Raw genomic sequence first — 23,975 nt, 5'->3', positions numbered from 1 at the left:
GGTCTTGCTCAGCTCCATGCATGCCCGTGGCTCTCCCTGCCTCTCTCCACCACCACCACCCCCGACTCTGAGCTCGCTCCCCACACTCCCCAGGGTCACCCCAGCCCTGGGGCCCCCTGCTCAGATGCACTCTGGGATGTCTGGGCATCTCAGGTGTAAGGTGCCTCAAGACAACCTCCTACGTTCACCTGCCCACCCGCTCCCCTCTCCAGCTCCCTCTGCAAACAGCACCCCCACCTGGCGGCCCCAGCAGGTGTCTCTGGGCCCCTGGTGCCCACACACTGACGCTTCTCCCCCTAAAATACCCCAAACACATGTCACACCCCTGCTCCTTCCCTTGCCAAAATCTACCCCACCCCCGCCCAGCACCCCCTGACTCCTGTGCAGGGACCCAGAGCCCCGTCCTCCCCTGACCGCCCTCCTTGCATTTTGGGGTCCTCGAGTTGCCATGCCCTCTGCTTGGCACACTCTCAGCTCTGCCCTCCCAGGTCTCAATTCTTCTCTACTTTTCTGGCTGCCCCACAGCATAGGGAGCTCCTGGGCCAGGGGTCAGATTCAAGTCGCAGTCACGACCTCAGCCGCAGCGGCAGCAATGCCGGAGCCCTAACCCCCAGTGCGCCCAACACATCCGTGATCCCGTTGTGCCACAGAGGGAACTCCCTGGTCTCAATTCTTGCCCTGTTCCTGCCCCAGGCCCCAGGGACCCCCGCCTGTGCCCCTGTCATTCAGCCCCTGCGTGCGGCCTCTGCGGTGCTTCTGATGGCTCGTGAGTGCTCATGTTTTTACTGCTTTGTGTTGGGTCTAATGTGCTTTGGCAAGGTCTTCGGGGCTGAAGGCCTGTGACCCCCGTACACGTGCTGATGCCCTAGTCCCTTGATGGGGTCGGGAGGCCGGGCCTTCGGGAGGTGGTGAGGGAGGGGCCCACGGTGGGCTTGGTGCCGGGAGAAGGAGAGACAGGAGAACTCGCCCCCTGCCCCCATGCCGCGGGAGGCCTCGGAGGTGGCAGCCGTCCGTAAGCCGGAAAGAGAGGCCTCGCCGCCACAGAACCTGCCCAGCCCCCAGACCGTGGGACGAGACGCTGTGCGCCCCCGGCGTGTGGCGCGTCTGTAAAACCTCCTGAGCAGAACGAGACTGACGGGAGGGGCTCCCTGGGAAAGGGCCTGGCCACACGCAGTTGCGGGCCGAGCCCCTCCCCCGGCCCCACGAGGAGCACGGCCTCCAGAAACGCGAGTGGAGGGAACAGCTGAGGGCCGTGGGGATGGGCGGGCGGCGTGCGAGCTCGGCCAAGTGGGCGCTTTGGGCAAAGTCCTCACCACCCTGGGCTGGGAACTCTGGTCTGCAGAGGGGGCTTACCTCTGTATGCTGGGGACAGTACTGGGGACAGCGTGGGTCAATGCCCGCTCCACCAGACGGGTCCCCTGAGCTAGGGAAGGAATGGACGAATGTTGGCCTCCTACCAGCCGCAGCCGTCTGGCCAGCAGTCACGCAGAAAAGGTCCTCGCGTTTCTCATGTGAACTGCTTAAGAGCCGCTTCCTTCACCCAGCTTACCGCGCGGCTCTGCACGAGCTTTGCGGGGAAACAGCTGCTGCGCCCCGAGGAACCGCAGGCCGTGTCTGCGGGGAGCCTCGAGGGTCTCGGAAGTGAATGCCGGGGACCCACTGCTGGTGGCGCTCCAGCTGGTTTTCTGGGGCTCTGTTGGTGGAGCCGGATGAGGCGGCTCAGGCCTGGGGGACAGAGGCCCAGTGGCCAGGCGGCGGCCGCGCGCTGGCTCTGGGTCTGCAGCGGGCAGGCTGGTGCCCAGGGCCGGGCGAGCAGCTTTCCCACCAGCCGCCAGGTGGTCCCGTCTGGCCTGGGCGCCCTGAAGGGGAGCGGCGTTCCCCGCATATTTCGGATTGTCCCGGAATTCCAGCCTGGACCTCACTTTCCCACACCTGGGGCGAGGCCGGCGACAAATCCGGGGGAGCGGGGACACGGGACCTCTGATGCCATCAGGTTGTCCTGCTGGTCCCTGTCAACCAGCCGCGTTCCCGGGATGGCCTTCTCATCACTGGGCCTTCGAGCCGCTGAAACTCTGACCGAAGCGGCTCCAGGGCCCCGTGACAGACTGGAGGCAGAGCGAGGCCAGGGCCCGAGGGGACGGCTGAGTCTCGCTGACCGTCCCACACCCGGGAGCCCCGAGGGCGTGCAGGGCTCTGAGCCACGGGCTGACGGAGGACCAAGCCCGGCGCTCCCCCTGGCTTTGCGGTTATTGTTACTGTTACTGCTGTCATGGAGGCCACGTTAGGGCGTCACTGCCTGGCTCCCCGAGTCAGCACGCGTGATTCGGGGGCTCGGCTCTGCGGCTTCTCTGCAAACTCTACGCCTTCCTCCTGACCCCTCAGCACAGGGTTTATCATCTTGTTTTGGGGGCGGGGTGGCCGAGAGCAGCTGGCAGGGGGCAGAGGCGGGGCGGGGGGGGCGGGGGAGCTGGGAGGCTCCAACCTGGACTTGCGGGTCCCCCTCACCTCCGTGATCTGTCGGGTCCTCTCGAGACCACCTCCTCGCAGCTGGCTCTGCGCTGAGGTCTCCTGCCAACCCGCAAACGGGTGCTGCCCTGCTGCCTGGGTCCCCCTGCGCTAACAGAGGGCTCCCTGCGTCTCCAGAGTCTAGGGCCCACAAGTCTGCCGGGCACACGGCTGGAGCAGAGACCCTGTCTGTCGAGGAGGGTCGGTTGTACGGCTAGGAGCCCAGAGCCAGACGACCAGGCTCAGACCCCGGCTCCAACCCCACAGCTGTGCCACACTGAGCAAGTGACCGACCCTCTCTGTGCCTCGTTTTCTCACTGCAGAATGGGCTCCCGTTCGCCTGGCGGATCGGCCCCACAGCCAGCCCATTGTAGCCAGTGTTAAGGGCCTGAAGAAACGCCAGTGGAACCAGCAAAGCTCAGGCAGTTCTCACTCTTGCCCCGGAAAACACCCTGCACGTGAGCCTTTGATCCAGCTTCGCACGGGGGGGCACAGGCAGCTGGGAGGTGTGGGGACGGGCACGGGACACTCCCTTGCTGTCCTGCTGCCTCGTGGCACAGAATGGCAGCCAGACAGCCTCGCTTCAACCAAGAAGCCAGCGGCCCGCGGCCCAGACCCACCATCAGCTGAGCAAAACCCGCCCCACGGAGAGTTTTCTGGGCTGGGCTGGGCTGGGGGCGGGGGCGGGGCTGTGAAGGAAACACCAGCTCTCCTGGACTCTGTCTCCTCGTCGACCAGGCGGACCAGGCTGCCACAGCCCTCAGCCTGTCACCTTCAGGGGCAGACATGTCACCCAGGAGTCTGGCTCCAGGGGTGCCCGGGCAGGTCCCCCCTCCCCGCCCCCGCCAACAAGGGCCCAGCTGGGTGCGGAGTGGGGGTGGGCGGGCGCTGTCCTGTGTACAGACCCCGCCCGGCCCGGCGCTCAATAGCCTGAGCTCCCGGCCCTGTTTACCGGAGGGGGAGAGGGGCCTCTGGCTGCTGTGTAAATACGCCTTCCAAAGGCCTCTGCTTTCTCACCCTGCCAGCTCCCCAAACCCACATTATGAATTGGCGGGCTTATCAGAAGGGCCGTCTGGCAGTTAAAAGATGCTTCCACACATTGTGCGGCTGCATGGAAACCGAGTCATGTCAGCCCTGAGGACAAAGGAACGCAAGTGTTTGAAACGCAAAAATATTTTGACCCGATTACATCATTTTTCAAAGGAAGAAAGTAATTCACGGCTCACAATTCACTTGCTATCTTGCAGGAAGTCCTGTATTTCTTACTAACTCCCCAGGGCCCGCTTCTCCGGGTGAGAGGGCACCTGGGAGGGCCAGTGTGCGAAGGGCATTTACGAGTTTTCTTTCCGTCTCTTTCTGTTGTTTTTCTTCCAGGGCTGCCTCCTGTTGGCGAGGTGCCCACCAGCACGCTCCTCCAGGCCTCGGCTCCAGACTGGGCCCTCGAGCCGAGGGCACAGAGTGGCTGCCCTGTGTTGCCAGGTCGGAAACTAAGGCCCCAAGCAGTTAAGCGACGTGCCCCAGGTCACATGCACGATGCTGAGGCCAGTCCTGGGGACTCTGGGGTCTGATTCCCTCTCTGGGGGCTGGATGTCCTCTCCTGGGGGCTTCGGTTCCCATCACTGTTGTCATTATCCATGTCACCACCGCCACCACCGTCGGCACCACCATCGCCAGGACCACCACGGCCAGTGGCTCCACCCCCATCATCCTCACCCCCGCAACTGTCACCATCGCCACCGCCGTGATAATCACGGTCACCGCCACCCCCGGCACGTCATCCTCGCCGTCCCGTCACTGTCACTGTCCCCTCCACGATCACCACAGGCAACCTCTCCGTCCCCCGCGTCACGACCGCCATCGCCACCACCCCAGCAACGCCGTCATTCTCAGCACCATCCCTGCCATCGCCAGGTTGCGCTCTGAGCCCCAGGCCCTTTCTGCAAAGTCCCGGAATCGCGAAGCACACCCTCGAGGCAGGAGCGATCATCGGCTCCAGGAGGTGATTCAGGTGCTGAGAAATGACACCATCCTCTACCAGAGCCTTTTGACTTCTCAGAAGTCCTGTCCACCACGAAGCCCCCAGATAGGGGTGGATAGCCCTTCACGGGGGTTCTGGAGCAGCTTGGAGGGGGCCGAGCCAAGGGGCAGCCTGTGCACTTAGGCAGCGTCTGAGGCTGTGTCTGCCTGTACCCCTGCCCCCCCACCCCCGAAGCGCAGGGCTGGGGACAGTTGAGGAAGTGCTCCCTGAGGGCTCAGGGCACCCCCCACTCCTACAGCCCCCAGGCGGTTCCTCCCGCCAGAAGAGCAGAGTCTCCCCCTGAGCAGGAGGGTACAGAAAGGGGGCCAGGGGCACAAACTCCCCTCCCACCATGTCATGGGGGCTCCTAGGGAGGGGGCTGACGTGTCACACGGGGAAACCAGGGCCCCAAGGACAGGAGACAGCGTTGGGGAGGACTACAGACACTCAGGGGGTCAAAAGGTGGTGGTGAAAGAGTACCCCCGGGTGTTTAACAAGGAAGCAGGTGAGGGGCTCCCAGGGGGCATTTGCTGCACTGATGAGGGGACATAGAACTGCTACAGCCTGGAGAGGCAGCGGGAGCTGGCCCGGGCCGGGGGCCACACTTGGCCCTGGCTCTGGGACACACGCCTCCCGTTGGAGCCCCTAGGCACGTGGACAGCCCCAGGGGTCGGGCCAGCAGGCCAGCCTGCAAAAGGCCTTGCTGGGCGCCCCTGGAAGCAAGACCCTGCCATGCACGGTCTGTGTGGCGTCAGGTGGTGAGTCCGCCTGTCTGAACCCCAGGGAGGACGACAAGCTGCTGTGGGTTCCCCACCTTCTCCAGGCGTGACCTAAGCTATCCCCTCCGCCAGGCCCAGGACACTGCAGGGAGCACACAGACGTGGCCTCTGTCTCCTGGCTCTGACTTGGCTCACGGAAGACCAGGCACTGCCCCGGGCCCAGCCTCGTCCCCCGCCCACCAAGGACCTGGCGAGAAGCCCATCCTGGGAGCTGCTGCTCGGCGCCCACCCCCCAGCCCCAGGCCCGCTTCCTGTATGAGCTTCGAGAGACACAGGCTCCTCCAGGGCCGGTTCTGCCTCCTGGAGGCCACACGTGGGCAGCCACGGGGCGAAGACGCCCGTTGGCCCCCTGAGTGGCCGCTGATCCAGACCTTCCGAGGGCGAATTTGATGTTTTTCTCTACCTTGCCAGCTCCTTTTCATTCTGCCTCTGCATTTCTCGTCCAAAACAGAAATACAAAGAGAGGAAATCTATTCAAAATTCCTCCTCCTCGTTTTATTTTTACAGCTCTCCAGGGTGCCCACGCTTCAGATTCTCTTCCGATAATTATCTGCCCTTTTGGGGCCTTGGGAACCCAGAGCCCCGGGTTTGGGCGGCAAGAAGCAGGCACCGGCCTGGCCGAGGCCCATGGGACGCCCTCAGGAACACTGAGACCCACGAGCTTGGCCCAGCGCCTTGGCATCCGGGGTGAGTCTGCAGAAGTGGACTCCGTGACGATCTTCTGTCTCCGCGTCGCTCTCCTTGCTCTCAGCTGATCCACGGTGAAGCCCACATCTGACTCTTTCGACGTGATAATTTTCCATCCCGGCAACGCAAACCTGTCTGTGGCTAAGACTCTGCATCTTGACCACTGCTCCAAAACGACAGAGGCAAAGTTCCAACACGAAATAATCAGTCTTGCCTTTTATGACTTCATTTATCAACACGATACTGGAGAAACAGCTTGTGAACCGGGTGAGACGAAAAGGTTTGCCTGCACGGCGCTGGCTGCCGGGAGGGGCCGTTGGGGGGGGGAAGGGCTCCGGTGAGCCGAGCCGTCAGAAAGCCGGAACACAAGGTCACCGGAGAAGAAACATTAAGTGAGAAAATGCCACCTCCCGCCAAATCTGTTCCTTTAAGAATCCCACTCCTTCTGGCCCCAACCTGTCACCCTCACAACGCCCCACCCACCCCCCCCCGCCGTCTAGTAAGGGACACAAAGGCGGCCCAGAGAAATGACGGTAGAGTCTCCGATCTGCAGGGACAGGGACACGCCCATGTGACAAGATGGGGGCATTTCTGCCCGAAATGAACAGAGCAGATGGCACAAGAGGCTCTTGGAAGTTTTCCTGCCACGAGGAGGAGTGTCTGACCTGCAGCTTGCAGCTGGGTGACCCCAGGGGACCGGACCCCAAGAACAAAGGCTGGGGCCACCCATCCACGCAGATGTCAGGTCTCAGCACCGCAACGGTGGGCAGAGACCTGGTGGAACCCAGCCTTGTGTCTCCAGCACCTGGGACAGCGTCCTGCACACAGTAGGTCCTCGGTCCATGTTTGTGGACCGGTGCGTGAGGGAGGGCGGGAAGGGGTTTTGAGACCATGCAGAGCCGATGGAGCACTAGGAAGGCCCTAAACGAGTCAGTCAGGGGGAGTGACCTCGTGTTCCAGTGACAGCCTCCGAAAGGCACAGGCCTGGCCGAAGCTGCAGGCCTGGGTGAGTCACAGGGTGGCCCTGCTTCGTCACCTCGGGATCTACTCAGAACCGCTGGCTCTGGCGTCTGAGGGCAGAGAGCGCTGGAGAGTGTCGCTCTGGCGGCTGGCTTCTGAGCAGAAGCGATCCTCATCTCTCGTGGCCACTGGCCAGCCAGCTCGCCCCCCGCTGGGCGGGCAGAAGGCTCATCCTGCCTGGGTCCAGGAAGGCAGACCGGGGGGTGGGTAGCGCTGACAGCACCCGACCGAAGGCAAGGTGGGAAGCCCTGGACCACGCGGGGTTTATAATTGAATGGCAGGAAGGCTCCCTGGGGACCAACCACAGTCACGGCCACTGCAGGACTAAGTCCTCTGCCACTTACGTGTTGCCAGGAGCCACATAAGCACTTTATGTGAGTTCAACTATTTGAAACTAAAACACCCCATATGGAGATCAGTTTAAAAATTCGCCCACTGTATCACTGCTAAGAATGAAGTTATGACTTTTGCTGTTTCCCTCCAGCCTTTTCACGTTACGCATGTCCTTACATGCGCATGTGTACATTATATAAGACGAGTGTGTATAACGTCCCTTTTTTTGGTTTGTTTTTTACGGCCTCACCTGCAGCAAATGAAAGTTCCCAGGCCAGGGGTCAAATCAGGGCTGCAGCTGCCGGCGTACAGCACGGCCAGGCAACACCAGATCCAAGCGGCATCTGCGACCCATGCCGCGGCTTGCAGCAACGCTGGATTCTTAACCCACCGAGCGAGGCCGGAGACGGACACCGCATGGAATATTCTCAAACAGCTGAGTCACCACTGGATCTCCACGTGCCATTTTCTGAAAAATCCCACCTGTGGCTGCCCCTGAGGCATGAGGACATTCTCGGGCCAGGGTTCGAACCCACGCCACAGCAGTGACAACGTCAGATCCTTAACCGCTAGGCCCCGGGGGAATGTCTGAAGGTTGTTTTTAAAAAAGCATTAGTTGTCATTGTCCAGAGCCGTTTGGGGTTTATAGAAACACGAGTAGAACGTCCAGAGAGTCCCCGACCGGCCCCCAGCCCCCCACCCTGATCGCCTCGCCTCCTGCGGCCCCTGGTTCCAGCTGATGTGCCGGCGCGAGCGGCGTGGTCACGCAAGTCCCTGAGTCACACAGGGCTTCCCTCTGGGTGTCTGGGTAAACACATCCTGGCCTGCGGCCACCATTACCGTGTCACATGGCCATCCCAGCGACACAGAGGCGCGTCGCAGCCCTAAAGCCCTCTGTGCTCCCGCTTCCGCCCCCCCACCCCCCATCCCTGGCCACCCCCGATCTGTTCGCTGTCTCCAGAGTCTGGCCTTTTCCAGAGTTTCATAGGGCATGAGGCCTTGGCAGGTGGCCTCTTTCACTTAATAATATGTATTTAAATGTCCCCCGTCTTTCCCTGGCTTGACAGTAAACTCTTCTTTTTATTGCTGATTATCCGAGGGCTCCCGCCTTAGGGGTTGGGAGGGTTGGTTTATCCTGCCAGCCCTGGTCGGCCTCGCCACCCACCAGTCAACATCAACCAAAGGATGAACATTCCAGAGGCAGGTGCTCCAGAATCCCCCCAACACGGGACCAGGAAGGCTCCCACGGCCGACCTGGCCTCTCTCTCCACTGGCAGCTCTGCACCGAGATCGGAGCCTCCCTCAGGGGTGAGAGAGTCATTCTCAAGGGTGAGGTGCCCCCGAGATGCTTGGAAGGGGCGAGGCGGGGTGAGGGCTGTGCCCGTAGACAGGCCACGAGAGGGTAGCAGGCTGGGCTTTTACTCTGATTTTTTCTCCACGCTTTGCTGGGGCCCCCACACACCTCAGGTGACTCCCTACCTCAGCCTGTCCCCCGGGAACTGGCCGTGTGTCAGCTCCCGGGCCACCTCCTCCAGGAGGCCCAATGCCGTTGACTCATTACTGTCCCTGTCTCCGTGTCCTCTGCCCTGCTCCCAGGAGGGAGAGCTGGCTTTCCCATCCTATGCTGGTAGCTGTGGCTGTGCGCTTGGCCTCCGTGGGTGTGGGCACGTTCTGAGCCCAGGCCTGATGACTACGTCTGCTGTCCCGCCACTTCTGCCATCACTGCCAGAACAACATGGCCAGCAGAGCCCTGGACAGGGAACACTGGACCCAGACCAGACCCAGACCAGACCCAGCCATCAGCCTGGAGCCAAGCCCAGCTGAGCCCAGCCTGCATCAGCCAACTTGAACATGTGTGAGGAGCAACAAGTGTTGTTTGAAGTGTTGAGGGTTTGGGAGAGGTTTGTTACACAGCATTATCTTCACATTAGCCGACTGCTACACCCACTTCCAATTACTCCAGCCCAACCCACCCTGCCTTTCTCTGAGCTCAGATGTAGCTATCACTTAGTGCCACTAGGAACCCAGCACCTGAAGGGTCTGGACTAGCAGTGCCTTTATGTCTGGAGGGCCAGAGACAGCATAATACTCGGGAGACCTGCTTTGGAGTCTCGTGGCTGGCTTGGCAACTCCCCGGCCTCGCCATCAAACCATGTGGCCTTAGCAAACTATCTGTGCCTTACTCTTCTATGCAGTAAAGTAGGAATAGCAGTACCTGGGGCAGGGGGGGATGTGTGTGACGAGCCTGGCAGGCTCTCTGTAATGACCACGGTGACCCCAGCAGCAGTGCCCGCTCCCAGGGCCTGTGCTCAAAGGGGACACCCTTGATGGGGGCAAGTGGGGCCCAATTTCACTTTCCCACCCCCACCCACCTGTCTGCTGTCCTTCTTCCCCACCCCCACCCCCGCTGCCCCACCAGGCCTCAGCACAAGTCTAAGCACACAGTCAGCCCACGGCAACACGAGCCCAGAAGCTGCCCTGGGAGCTGGGCAGAGGCTGGGGGCTCAGGGCCAGGCACTGACTGGCCCCATGGGGTCCTCCACCCACACGCCTGCGCCACACACACTCCTGGGCCACATCCTGAGCCTGGGGACGGCAGGCTGTGGGGAGCCTGTGTCCTCGGGGGAGGGCCCCACTCCCCTGACAGGTCTCCTCCTCTGGGGGGCCCCAGAGACCCCACATGCCATCCCCGCTGGGAGGGTGAGGCCCTCCAAGCTCTGGGCCGCGAGAAGCAAGAGGAGCTTCTGTGCCCCATTCTTGGGACCAAGGGCCTGCCCAGCAGCCTGCCTGGAAACCAGTGCCCACAGCAGGCACACGGCCTGGCCCCTAGGACCGTCACAGGGACCCATCAGAGGCGGTGGGGGTTGGGGGCGCTCAGGAAGCCGCCTCTCTCCAGAGGCCTGGGTGTTTCACCTGCACCCAGAGAGAGGAGCGGGCACAGTTGGAGGCGACCGGGCGCGGGAGGGCCCCCAGGACTCCAGAGCACCCATGCGCTGCCGCCTCTGACCCTGGCACCGGCAGGCCACCTTGGCACCGAGTGTGTGTAAAACCAGAAGTCGGCCTTCCACTGAGAAGATAAGAAGCACACCAATGACCCGACGGCGGGGCTGGCAGAGCAAAGGTGAGTCCCGCGGCTTCCCGGCGCTGCTGCGGGAGAGGACGCGGCCCGAGCCAGCGTGGCCTCTGCCTTCGATGCGGGCGACACCAAGTGGGCCTTGGGCTGATCTATTTTTCGCTCCTAACAGCGCGGCGCAGTTTAATTAACTCGCCACTGCGCCCCCCTGAAGATGACAGAGTTTACTGACGCTGTCTGGCCCCTATAAAGCCGGTAATGCAGATGGTAAATCCTCTTCACTCCGGAGCCGGCGAGCCCTCCTCGCCCAGCCGCCAGCAGCGTCTGCGCCGCCACCCGGACCACCCGGACCGCACGAGGTGCTGGTGCGCTTCCCAGGAGGAGGTGGCTGAGGCTGGCGGGCCCCTGCCTGGGACCCCCGACCCGCTGCAGGAGGCGATATCGCCGCCCTGGAGGCCGGTGTCTGCCAGAGGGCCTGGCCCCCTGCCCTCGCCAGCAACAGCAGCCACAGAAGCTGGCGTCCACTCGGCAGGCCAGGCGCCCAGAGCTGTGCCCAGCCGCTACCTGCGTTCCCAGGCCACGCAGGGCACTGGAAACTGTGGTTACCTCCCTGTTTGTGGGGGAGGAAAGCAACATGCCGAAGTTCAAGTTCAAGGCACATCATCCAGGGCAGAGCCAGGTTCAGAGGGCTGAGGGGGGGCGGGCAGGGGCGATGCATCCGGGTCGGTCCCTGGGTCTCTGGTGAGGAGGGCCCGCCCCTTTGTCTGCCTTCTGGGTGATGCCTGTTTTCAGGTTTTGAACCTGTCATTTGCAGTAGGTGGCTTTTTTTTTTTTTTTTGTCTGCCCTTTTGCCTGAGGCGGAAATGTCAGGAGGGTGGGGGAGGGGCTGACCCCAGAGAGGCGTCCCCATGTCACCGGCTCCCAGGAGCCCTGCCAGGAACTGCTGCTGAGCCCCCAAGAGGGGGTCCTGAACCGCAAGGCTCTGGCCCCTCACCCCCACCTCCCTCCTCCAGAACCTCTACCCTGAGCTGCAGCGCAGAAGCCGTCCGGGTTTCACAGGGGACGCTGCAGGGTGAGAAAGAAACCCCAGCTCCTTCATTCTTTCTCACCCTCCAAAAAGAGGAAAAATCCGCCTCCCGTTCCCCACCCCCCGCCCCGCAAGGTTCTCAGGCTTGGGTGGGTTAGTCTGAACAATGTGCCCCCACCCTCTGCTCTGAGTCCCTAGCCCCCAGGCCGAGGCCAGTCCATCTAAGACCGGGCCTCAGACAGGCAGTTCTCCAGCCAGCAATAAATTACTGCGAAGGAAATTAATTGCCTGGATCTCTCCCCAGCTTAATCGGATGGTTTAAGCTGATTCCGGGGATCTTTGGGTGGGGGTGCAGGCAGGGGAGGAAGAAAATCAGCTCAATTGTTGGGGGGACAAAATGCAAAAAGCTTGCATTTATAACCTCGTTGCTCAGCCTGGAGCTGCCCAGAGTGTGCCCTCGGCCTTACGGCCTCACGGTGGCTGCTGGCCCATTAATCACCCTTATCTGCTTGGGAGGGAGCCGCTGGGCCACCGACTCCCCCAGGGGGCAAGTTCAGGTGCTGCGAGGTGGCCAGAGGGCAGAGTCCACCCCAGAGGCTGGGGTGGAGGCAACCAGCCTCCAGGCTGCGGCCCCTCCCTCAGGTCTGATTTTCTGCCCGGGGCCACCGGAGTCACGCCTAAGGGCCTCTTCAGATAAGCCAACAGTTGTGAAAACTGCGGCCTCCCGGGAGGGGCGGAGGCAAGAGCCAGCGGTGGGCTGGTCCCCAGGCAGCTGAGGGTCCCCAAGGCCACCAGCCCGGAGCTGTTGCACGGGAAGGGGGACCGGCAGAGGCGGTGCCTTGGCCTCATTACACCTCTCCACTCTGCAGCCTTTGATTCAGCAAAATCAAGGATGCCAACTTCTTAGGAGTACTTAGTCTCCATGGCAACCGAAGCTGACCTCAACATTATTGTTCTCAAGAGGGGCTGACTTTACTATATGTTCATTCACTGAATTAATGGACTCCTGGTTCTTTTATCAGCAACTCCGAACAAAGGAGGGGGAGGCAAGTCTCGGAAGGGCTTTCAGCCGCTGTCCAGCCTTTGTCCAGGGCTTACTGGAACGCAGCAAGTCTATTCAGCCCGAGATTATCAAAATCAACTCGGAGCTGTCTCTCCGTGGCAGCTAAACACACTTTGATTTCATAAAGACATAACCGATCCCGCATGCAAATTATTAATGGTGAGCGCGGGGCCCCGAGGCTCGGGGGGCTCTGCTGTGACGTCTCAGGAGCAACGTGCGCTGTAGGTACAAGGCGACTGAAGTACAGCACCTTGGTGCCTCCTGAGCCTTGCTGGCCGGGAGATAAAGGGAAGGATGTTAAAAACCAACATCGGTGGCAGCAGCAAAGCGGAACAGAAACAACCAAGCCTGTTCCAGTCCCCGGCTCTGTCCTGGGGCCTCGGGGCTGGCCGATGTCCCTAGGTCTCGGTCCAGCCCCAATCCTCCCCCCATCCCCCTTCCTTGCCCTCCAGCCACCTGGAAGACACCTCTGCTGCCTCCAGGGGGAAAGCAATGCCAAGGAAACAAACCACAGCTAGCAATGCTGATCACACATGCCTGGGGGTTTGGGGCGGGTGGCATTTAAAAAAGCTGGTGAGGCCAAAGCCCCGAAGGCACCGCTCGGTCACGCTGCCTGGCTCAGCCCTGGACGTAAGGCCTCCTCCGGTAATTGCAGCACAGCCGCCTGTCCGTCTCTGTTCCCCCCTCCCAGGCTTGCGGGGTGTTCTGGGGAGTCATCCTTGATTAGCCCCTGGGTCTCCCGGGAGGGACGCAGGCAAGTCAGGGCGCCCATGACCACTTCGCCTGCGCCAGGCCGTGGAAAACAGGCACACACGACCGCCCAGGGGGACAGGCTGCGCTCCAAACATCCAAATAATCATTTCACCAATTATACTCATGACCTGTCCATCACCCTATCTGGACCATACCAGGCTGGGCTGTCGGATGGCTTTTACGACCTGCAGCATTTTGTCCATAACGGCAGGGAGAGGTCACGGACCCGGCGCGACCGCCTCCCCCCTGGGCTGCAGGCCTTTAAGGAGCACAGGTCGGTCACTCGCATCTGCAGAGCTCGGAAGCAGCCGCTTTCCTGGGCTGGTCCCAGCGCCACTGAGGCTGATTTACGTATTTACGTTTTTTGGAGGCGAGGGGGCGGGGGCGGAGGCGGCGCGGGCAGAGACAAGGGGAGAAGACAAATAAAATGTAAAAAAAGAGAAAGGTCACTTCCTTCTGCCTTTTCTCCCGTGTGTACCGTATTCCTTTTCAAGACGGTCAAAGAAAACAAGATAAAGCAGGACAATGGGAGGCGTTGGGGGCCCGGAGTTTTCCCCTCTGGTAGCACCAGAGAGATTGAATCAAAATTCTTTCCGCTGATACCATCTCCCTGGGTGGACTACACTCTTGTTAACGGATAAATTCAAGCCCTCCAGAAAGTCAAAGAATAAATTTAAGCCTTTTGCCAAATGTCTATCCTATTGGATTTTGATAAGACGGCCATTGAGTCTTAATAATGTCTTCCATCCATTTTCAGCCGGCCCTTAACACGGCTCTTTATTTGTCCCCAAAGCCTCTTCGCCCGGCCTTTTTATTACAGGCTCCGCCGGGCTCTCCAGGGAGCCAGGCGACCCGAGTGATGGATGGACAACTGGCTAGATTATCTCCCGCAGCTGTTTGCTCTCCAGGAGCCCAGGGCTTTCCCTCTAAGTAAACAGAAGACTAAATAGAGTGGCTGGGAGGCGCAGCCCCACAGGTCCCGGCTCGGCCGCCAGAAAAGGCGCCGCCGCCGACCTGCAGCCAAAGTGACTTTGGGGGGCGGCGCGGGCGCACACCTGGGCGGGCAGGCGGGCGCGCGGGCGCGCGCGGGCACAGCCAGAGCGCCTGGAGGGGGGGCCGGAGAAGGGGCGCTCCCGGCTGCGCTGCGCGCACATGGGGACCGGCGCAGGAAGGCACGGATGCGCAGGGGGACGTGGCCCAGGCTGGGGGGCCGGGACTGGGCGGGGCCGGGAGGGCCGGCAGGGAGGGTCGCAGGAGGGTTGAGGGGGGGATGAAGGGTTTCCAGGGGCGGGGCCGAGCCTGGCGCCGCTCGCTCACAGGCTGCGGCCGCTGTCACTCCCGCGCGAGTTCGGATCGTCTCCAGGGCTAGGGGCTGGCAGCCTCCCTGGGCCTGGTGGGCTCCACAGTCCCTGCCGCAAGCTGGCTCCTCGATATTGAGAATGTATTAGCACTGCTTCCTACGAGACATCACCACTTCTGCGTCTCTTGGGTCGAGCCCGCGATTGACCTAATCAGCTTTAGTCACAGATCTCTGATGACTGTACAGCGCGGCGAGTGTGGCTCAGTTAAACCTAAAGATGGAATAAGGGAGAGTCAGGTGCCCGCTGACCGAGCCGCGGCCACCCTGGCTCCACGTCCCTCTTGGATGTTTGGGCTTCCAGACGTGTGTGTCGCAGGGTGAGAGGCCCTCTTCCGCCAGGCACTAAGTCTTTCGGTTGTTATTGTCATTGTTTTTTAGGGCTGCACCCGCGGCATCTGGAGGGTCCCGGGCTAGGGGTTGAATCAGAGCTGTAGCTGCCGGCCTACACCACAGCCACGGCCACACAGGATCCTTATCCCACTGAGCGAAGCCAGGGGTTGAACCCACATCCTCAGGGATTGAGCCCACATCCTCATGGTTCCCGGTCGGATTCGTTTCCACTGCACCACAACGGGAACTCCGACACAAAGTCTTCAACCACAGGGCTGCGCATTACCAAGGAATTCACCAGATTAGTCCTTCAAAAGGGTCTCTTTTAGCTTATGTGTTTCCGGGCTGCAGGTGACACACCTTTTAGTGACCTGCGACCTTCTACTGGGGAGAAGGTCAAGGGAGCCCTGCATTGCCTGTCCTGGCCCCGATTCGGGACCCTGGCTGCCTTTGAACTTCTGTCTCTCAGCCCCTCCCTCCCTGCCTGCCTGGGGCGGTGACCACATGGATCCAGATACCAGGTTTAAGCTCCATCACCCACCAGCGGAGCAGGGGGCCCACCCACCGCACTTGACACACGTCCAGGGATTCAGCAGCCGACGGAATGCCTCGGGGTGTGGGGACGGGGCTGGTGGGGGCGGCGGAGCCATGGAGCCGAGCCTGCCAGGCCCTGGGGCCCAGACCAGCTCAGAGACAGACCTCGGCCCAGGCGCCTCCGGCTCTGGGGCCTGGCGCTGCCTCCCTGGTGCTCGGGTGGCTGTGGGGTCCCATCTGGTTCTGTGGGCACCCCTCTGATGGCCCTACTGGGGACTCAGGTTGAAGGGACCCTGTGGCAACCTGGGCAGTTGTGAGCGGGTCCCTGGCCGGGTGGCAATGCACCCACCCCCTGAGGAGCTCAGAAGGTGTCTGGACTACGGTCGCCCAGGCCCGATGGCCCTGTCCCTTGTAAAGGAGGAAGGAGGAGCCAGGCAGGAGACGCCCTGCTGCAGGGCACGGGGGCCGCACTGGTCAAAAGCATCACTCGCCTCCACACACCCTTTACGTTAGACCTGGCCGTTTGGCCTTCTGCCTTGACCCCTGACCCCAGGCTGGGCCACCTCTGCCCCCCACCTGGTGTCAGCCCGCCATCCTCAGCTTCCTGGTGGGAAAGGCAGCGACGCCATGTTCTCTCCAGAAGTTAAGGGACAAGTTGGCTGCAGCTCCTTTTGGTGGGGTGAGCACACTCGGTTCTCTGCAATGTGGGCAACCCTCGAAGCTGCTCCAGCCACGTCACCCCTGGAGAAGACGCGTGCTCCCAGAGGAAGGAAGGGGAAGGGCGCTGGAGGATTTGGTGAGGAGCCATCCCACGCCTGCCACGGAGCCAGGGCTCGGGCCCAGGGCAGTGGGACGGGCAGGGGACACTGACCCAGCTCGGCCCAGACAAGACGGTCCCACTGGGCCAGAGGTCCCCCTTCGCGAGCGCACCACGAGGTCAGGCAGCGTCCCCCTTGCACGGTTTGGGGCTCACCCTGGCCAGAGGACCCCCAGCCCTTACAGAGAGGCCTCCCCCGCTCCCCACGGCAGTTCTCCCAGACGCCCCTGCTCTAACCAGCCAGCAAGGTGCAGGGGAAAAGTCAGAGTTTGGCAGAACCGACCCACAGCTCTTTCTGTGTCCAAACCTAAAAAGGAACTTTTACCATGACGAGAACACACGCTCAGGCTTTGGCTTCCACCCCCCAGGGGAGGGGACAGCTCCCCGTGAGCACGGCTCTGGGATCCCTGTACCCATGCATTGCCCCAGCCGCCCACACAGGCTTCCCAACGCTGTCTGGGTACCAGGAGAAGACAGACTCGCTCCGATCAGCCTGGGCGGTGTTTGAAGCTAGGAGAGAGAGAACGCTGCCTCTCCCCCTTTTTAATGTCTTTTTAGGGCGGCACCCTCGACCCTAAAAAGTTCCCAGGCTAGGGGTCGAATCAGAGCTGCAGCTGCTGGCCTACCCCAGAGCCACGGCAACGCGGGATCCAAGTCACGTCTGCGACCTACACCACAGCTCACAGCAACGCCGGATCCTTAACCCACTGAGCAAGGCCAGGGATCGAACCTGAGAGCTCGTATACTAGTCAGGTTCATTACCACTGAGCCACAACGGGAACTCCGAGAATGCTCTCGTAATGCTCCCAGGAGACCCGAAATACCACAACAGTAACTGTGCGTGTATCTGTGTGCACATGTGTGTGGGGGGTGTGCACATGTACACGCATGGCCTGGATGGCCCAGTTTCTGCGAATGTCGAGGTCCAGGCTTTGGAGGCAACGTCCGAGTCCCACCCCCGCTGCCCGTGCCACGTGCGGCGTGCACACCCAGGAACACAGCTGCCGTGTGCCTGCTTTCCTCTCGGGCTGTGTGTCTTTTTCTGAGCCTGGCCCGCTCTCCGGGTCTCTGGAGCTCGTGCCTGCCAACCGGCTGTGACCCAGCCCTAGGGGACTATGGCCAGGCTGACCCTTTTCCTTTCCCTCCTGATTTGCTTATTTAACGCCGGGCCTGAGCCTCTTTGGAGGCTGAACACAGCAAAAGGCTGTGTTGAATCTGCAGTCAATTGGGCTCTCTTCTCTCTCTGTTCTTTTCGCGGGAGCACCCAGTGAAGACGGTTAGATAACACAAGCTGCGTTTATTTATCTCCACGTGTCTGCCTGGCCTGGAGCACAGCAGTGCGGGGCTCGCCTCCACTCTCCAGAAGCAGGAGGTTCCGCGAGGACAACGAGCATCCGTCCGAACCCCTGGGGAGTCACCATCCTGCACCCGCGCTCTCAGGGAGGATGCCCCACCCAGCACACCGGCGACAGGGGTGAAGGAGCAGAACTGTCTCCTACCTTTTGGATGCAGCCCTCCTGGGACGCCACCTCCGTGTCGGTCAGCATGTGCTGCAAAACAATTTGGAGAAGGGTGGTTAGTTTCTGCCACTGCGCCGTTCTCAAGCCGCGATGGGTTACGTTGCGGGGGCAGAGCGAGCGTCCCCTGAAATAATAAGGGTGAGGCCGGGTAACTTCTCCATCATAAGGAAGCCCACCCTCTGCTAAGAACCGCATCCTCTGTTCCCACGGCGTCACCCCGCTGGTTGCATAGGGACGTCACTTCCCTCGGCGGGATCGGGGCGGGGGGGAGGGGGCAGCTGGTCCTTGCAGGGACCGAACTCCCCGTGGAGCTCAGCCTGGTCCTATAGTGACCGGGTATAGGCTTGCACGTACTATCTGGGGGGGTTCGGGGGGACACAGAAATGTCTGGGTGGCTAAGGGACACAACCCCCATCCCCTCTGTGTCCTGCCAGCAACACAGTGGCCTCTGCTGGGAGACAACTTGGCCCCTCGGTGGGCAGCCGGCTGGGTGGGCTGGAAGGGGCACCGCCCGGCCTGCCTGGGGCTTACAGTCCAGCTGGGGACTCGGCCACTCTAGGCCCCAAGGAGAGCCACTACAGAGGAGGCCAGGGTGGAGGGCAGAGGCCTGGCCATTGCTGAGGGACCCGGCCGGGCAGGGGGATCTGACACCTACCATCCCTCTGCTTTCTCTGTCCGGCAAATCAGAGGTGGCACCATTTCTAGCCGGCCCTTTAGCCCAGACTCCTGGGAAGGGGGCGTTTCTCTGCGGTTTTTGGAGGGAGCTTTTCCAAGGAAATCAGGCCCAGGCAGAGAGGCAGCAGCACCAGCGTCCCGGACACGCCCTGGGGTGAGCCCCTCCCCCAGCAGTGGGTGGTGGCAGCGCCAGCCAGGAAGTCCTGCCCGCCCCTCTGCCCTTGGACACAGGCTTGGGACAGTGAGGATAGAAAGTGCCAGCCATTCTGGAGCTTTCTTCCACCCGACAGCTTCGACTTGGAGCCGTCCTTGGCTCGGCGAGAAGGGCTGTAGCATTTTGCCTGGCTGGCGTCTCCTCTTAAAACCACTGACTTCCACTCCGGAGGGGTGGCGTTTCAGCGACGGGTCCCAGGGTGCTTTCTAAGCTAAGCAAACTGACAAATCAGTTGTATAAATGGGATTTTCCCTCCTGGACCACAAGTACCCTGCTCAGACAGGTCCATAAATTCTAATGTCATTTCCATAAGAACAGACACCAAGATGGAAACTAATATTTGAAAAATAAAAAGAGAACTGGTGTCCAGTCCAGGGGTTTTATTTCTCCTCCTCTTAAAACGACACGATTGCCTTTCCACATTACAAGCGTGGGGCAGAGTGCCCGCCGGTGCCCACGCAGGCCAGGTCAGGGCACCGGGGCTGCTGCGCTCCGAAACGCTGGCGGATTTGCCCGGGCTCAGCTGTAATAATAATAAGTCATATTTTAAAATGTTGAGAATTCTAACCAATTGGGGATTTTATGTTTCTGTTAATAGATTCTGAAATTGTGGTTTGGAATGCAGCTAGGAGTGAACGCATAGCATGTGGCAGCGAGACAAATGACAGAGACGCCAGAAAGGTCTCCCCAGCGAGGCCAGTGGAGGGCTGGGCCACTAGGCAGTCTCTCCTGCTGGGCCCAGGCTGGACAGGCCCTGGGGGACGAACTAGCCTCAGCCACCGGGGCTGAGCCCTGCGTTGCTGACCGTTTTATCTGCCTGTGTTTTGTGCCCCAATCCAGAGCCGAGAGGGAGGCCAGGGGAGGGGCGAGGAGCCGACCCCGTGGCTCCCAGGAAAGCCTGTGGAGTCCGGGAAGGCGCCGGGCTCCCTGAGGAGGAAGACGGGCCACAGTCGCGGTGCAGGCTGCCTGGACTTGCGCCCCAGACACGGTCACCCAGCAGGACAGAGACTTCCGTCAGCATCACGGCCAAAGTCGTGATGGGCCCGTGGGTGGGACCCGAGGCCTGTGGTCCACTAACCTGCCCCCCCCCCACGAAGGGCTGGCTTGAACCAGAGGGAGAAAAACCTTGTGCTCATTTTTCCAAGGCGCGCAGCCTCCAGGGCCCGGGAAAAAACCACGGAAGGGGGCGCACGCCCCAGAGCAACACCTTCCTGGGTCCTGTGCCCTCGTGAGAGACAACGGAGGCCCCCACCCAATGTCCACCTTGCAGGACCCAGAGCCTCAGACCCTGCAGACGCCACTTCCGATCATCCTGCTGCTGTGACTGTCCCCAGGGAAGGGGCTTCAGGGACACGGCCACAGAGACACAGAGACCACGAAGCCCCGGTGGGAGTGTTGACCAACCCCCAGGCGACTGTCGGAGGAGGATGACACGCTGGCCTTCTCAGCGGGGCCCAGATGATCCCACGCCCACGCGGCCGCACCAGTGGTAACGAGCCGCACTCCCGCTTGACTCTGGGCGGCGGGAGAGGCCACCTTTGGGGAACAAAGGAGCTGTCGGGGCTGGACCTGCCCGCGGCTCTGGCCGTGGGGCTTCTGGGCTTGTGCTCTGTGCAGGCCTCCCCAGACCCCGGGCCACCTTGACCCGACGGGGCTCCCGGGAGGAAGGGCGGTGGGCTGGCATGTCTCTGTTAGCGTTTACTGTTCGAGGGTCACAATGTGAGTCAAAGGCCGGGCTGACACTGTGCTGGGCCTTCCCAGCCCGGCCAGCATTGCCGTGGCAGGGGCCTCGCCTCTGGGCACCTCGTCTCCCCGCAGCTATCCTGGCCGCACGCTGCAGGGGCTCCTCTGCTGGGGGAGGGGGTTCATGGCCTCGGTCTGCCCAGCGCCCAGCTTCCTCACCCCCTTGGTGCTGGTCATCTCTCCACCAAGGGCCAGTCTGGGAGGCCTGTTGGCACCATGTCCCCACTTCAAGCCATCTGGTCTCCAAGGCCTCCGTGCCCGGCCCCATGGGAGCCGCCCTGCCCGCAGCCACTCTGCTGGGGCTCACGCCACGCCTGCCGGGTTCCGGTGGCCCGTCTTCACTGTGACGTTGGTGGCTCGACTGTCCTCTCTTCCGCTCCTGCTGAGCCCGGTCAGGGGGTGGCGGCAGGTGTGATGACCACACGTTCTGAGGTTTGCAGGTGGGGCATGTGGTCTTACAGGCACTGGGAGTTTCCCAGGGTGACTACCCCGTGGGCACTTCTGGGTGTCGGAGGTCCTTCAGGCCAGAGGTGGCCTCCCAGCAGCTGCACTGCCGCTCAGGCTGCAGACCAGGATGGCAGCCCCTCTCTCTGAGGAGGAACAGGCCGCGTCCCTGCAGTGGGGAGCCTGGCGGGTGGCCCTTCTTGCATCCTGGTTCCCACAAGCTCCCTGACCCGAGTCGGGGGCACTCACAGGGACCACTGCTAACTCGTCCAGAAACCCTCGGCCCAAAACCAGCAGGAGAAACTTCCGAAGGAGAGCCTGGCCAGTGGCCGCTCTCCGCTGTGCTCTGAAGCCTGGGCACGCCCCGAGCACCTCAAGGCCTTTCTGCACGTCTTCGCTGGCCCTTCAGCCTCCTCTGTCCGGGCCCAGCCGCATCCAGAGGCCTCAGGCTGCAGGTGTCCGGGACCACTGTTCTTCATCAGAGGCTACGAGGCGGCCTGATGGGATGGAGCAGCTGGGAAACCCAGCGGTCAGGCTGCGTCAAGGCCCTTCTCTCCCTCCGGGCTCGGGGACGGCTTCTACCTGCCTGGGAGCTTGCGCGCAGATGCGGGGGAGAGGCAGGCGTTCGAACCACCCTGTCCCTAAAGGTCAAGGTCAAGATGCCGGCACAACACACAGTGCAAGAGAGACGATGGGACAGACCGCAGGCCTCAGCACAGGGCGGGGGCGGGAGGGACCAGGCAGAGGAGGGTCTCTCACTGCTCCTCCCCTCGGCCCCGGGGGCTGCTCTGAAGCACAGCGGGGACCACAGAGGGGCAGGATGGAGCCCCACCCGTCGCAAGATGCAGGGAGAGGTGGGGCGTTCAGCGTTGCCTGGCCAACACCCCTTCCGAGGAAGCCTGACCCTCCGCCAGGGGCTCCGAAGAGAGAAGCACCCTCCTGGGGGTGGGTCTGCGTCGTTTCAGGACGTGGTCCTGGCAGCCCCGTCTCTGCCCACCCCCCCCCCATGCAACAGCCCACCTTGGCAGGTGTGCCTGCCATCACCCCGTCTCTTCCCCCACCGCTGACCTCGGGAGAACCCCCGCTCCGCGCGCCTTTCCTGGAGCCCCTGCCCGGCCTTCTTCCCACCAAGGCCGCTGCTTTGCTGAAAAACCTCTTTATGTCGCTCGCTGGGCCCTCGGCAGCCCCGCCGCTGGCCAGCCGGCTGTTGGCAGCGGCTGTCTCTGCTCTCAGGCCCGTCTCCGCACCGGGCAGAAGTATTAGGTGTGTTTTGATTAAGTGGTTTAGCCAAAAAAGCTTTGACCTGGAGCATTTGCTTCTCTCGTGGGTCTCGGTGCCAGGATGGAGCCAAGCGGGGTTGCTCAAAACATCTTTTCTTTCGACTCTTAAAATAAATCCCCTCTGTTCTCTGAAAAGTCAGCCCAGAGGAGGACATGGACATCCATACGCTCACAGCTCTGGGGCTCTGGCGTGTCCCCCGCGGGCCTCGGCTTTCTGGTTGGTGTCACAAACGGATCCCAGAAGGGTTCTCGCCCTTCAAAATAAGCTGTTAGCAAAGCACATGAAAACACCCACAAGAGGGAACCCAGATGGAGCCCCGACCGCACGGCTTCCCAAGCCAGAGGCAAGAGGGTGAAGCCCCCTCAGCTCCGGCCTGGGGTCCGAGAGGCCACCAAACACTCCCGCTAACTGGCCCCTGACTCGGCCTCTGCGCACCGACCTCTCTCTAGCCTGTTCCTCGCTGTCACTGCCGAAGCCGCCTTTTCTGCCCAAAGCTGATTCCAAGGCCCCAGCCCTCAAAGAAACCTCCAGAGGTGGGGTCACAGGCTTCCTTGGGGGTCGCGGCTGTCTGTGCCGGTCGAGGCCATCTGCTGACCCCTGGGAGACGGGGGGACACTCTCTCTGAGGCTGGTGACCCCTCTCAGTCTTTGGACTCCAGGCCGCCTGCCCTCTGCAGAGGGTTTAGTCCCAGCTCCATGGGGCCCCAACTGGGCCCAACGACCTGCCGATCAGAATTCAGCAGACGCCCGGTTCCAAGTGGGTCTTAACCTCTGCAAAGAACGTCCAGAGCCGCACGCGTGCTTCCTCCCTTCTGGGAGGACGGACTTTTTAAAGAAAGCTTCTCTCGCCGCGTGTTCTGACCTGATCAAAAGTCCTCCCGTGACGGCCGCTTCCCCTGGTGTAAACGCCACAGTGACGTGCTGATGGGCCGGGCAGCAGGCAGTCTGAGGATCTCACGGTGGGGGTGCCATCCGGGCCCCTTGAAGGCGGGCCCCCTTCCTTCTCGCTGGAGCCCCATCGGGGCCAGAGCGCTCCTTATCCCAGCTTGACGACAGGACACGCAGGCTCTGGAGCTGGGCAAAGGTCAAAGGGCTGCCGGCGGTGGAGGCCGCGCCAGGCCCCGGCCTCCTGATGCTGGAGGAACAGGCCTGTTGGGTGGTGCCTCCGGGGGAAAGAGGCCGCACGCCGACCCTTCTGACCGGAACTCGCACCTGAACCCTGGCCAGACCCTCCCCGGAGGGCCCCCGCCCCGCTGGTCCTGGCCGCGGGCTGGGTGGTGTCCCCTGGCAGCTCTGACAGGAACCGAGAAAGGCAGCTGATCGCCCACTCGGGCTCCCGGAGCAAAGGCCCCACCGGTGTTGACACAAACTCTTGAGCTCTCAACTGGGAGCGGGTAATATTTATTTATTTTTTGCATTTAAAAAAAACCCCTCAGCTCGGCGGTGTTTGCGCTGCAGAAATGATTTTTTTGAAAGGCGCCTTGGACACTGTTTTTAGCTTTTATGCCTAAACAGATACTCCTCAGTTCTTTCAAGTGAGATTTTACCCCGTGAATGGAGAGTCTCTTTACTCCTAAGAGAAATATTTACACAGGCAAGTACGGCACGAAGAAGGGCCCAGGCTCCTTCCGAGGGCCCAGCCGCCGCGCACTGAGGTCTCTGCCCGCTGCTTACATTCCCAGCCCGAGCTCTCCGCCCGCCCCGAAGGCATGTCCCAGCGCCCCCCGCCCCCATTTGGGACCCGAAGTCGGGGCACTGGGAGGCCCCCCCCCCCCGGGTCCCCAGGGAGGAGCCAGCTCTG

The 23,975-nt window shown here is 61.8% G+C and overlaps 1 protein-coding gene across 1 annotated transcript in view; it reads right to left on the bottom strand.

The window, feature by feature from the left end:
• PRDM16 (PR/SET domain 16) overlaps positions 1-23,975 on the bottom strand; it is a 308,400-nt gene that overhangs the window by 135,622 nt on the left and 148,803 nt on the right. Inside the window, 1 exon segment of the mRNA XM_021095209.1 lies at positions 17,798-17,848. Coding sequence (XP_020950868.1) covers positions 17,798-17,848 — 51 coding nt within the window.

This window comes from Sus scrofa, chromosome 6 (assembly GCF_000003025.6).
Source record: "Sus scrofa isolate TJ Tabasco breed Duroc chromosome 6, Sscrofa11.1, whole genome shotgun sequence".
Taxonomy (NCBI): Eukaryota; Metazoa; Chordata; class Mammalia; order Artiodactyla; family Suidae; genus Sus; species Sus scrofa.
The sequence above is the reverse complement of the archived record's forward strand: the minus strand, read 5'-3'. Positions and strand labels throughout refer to the sequence as shown.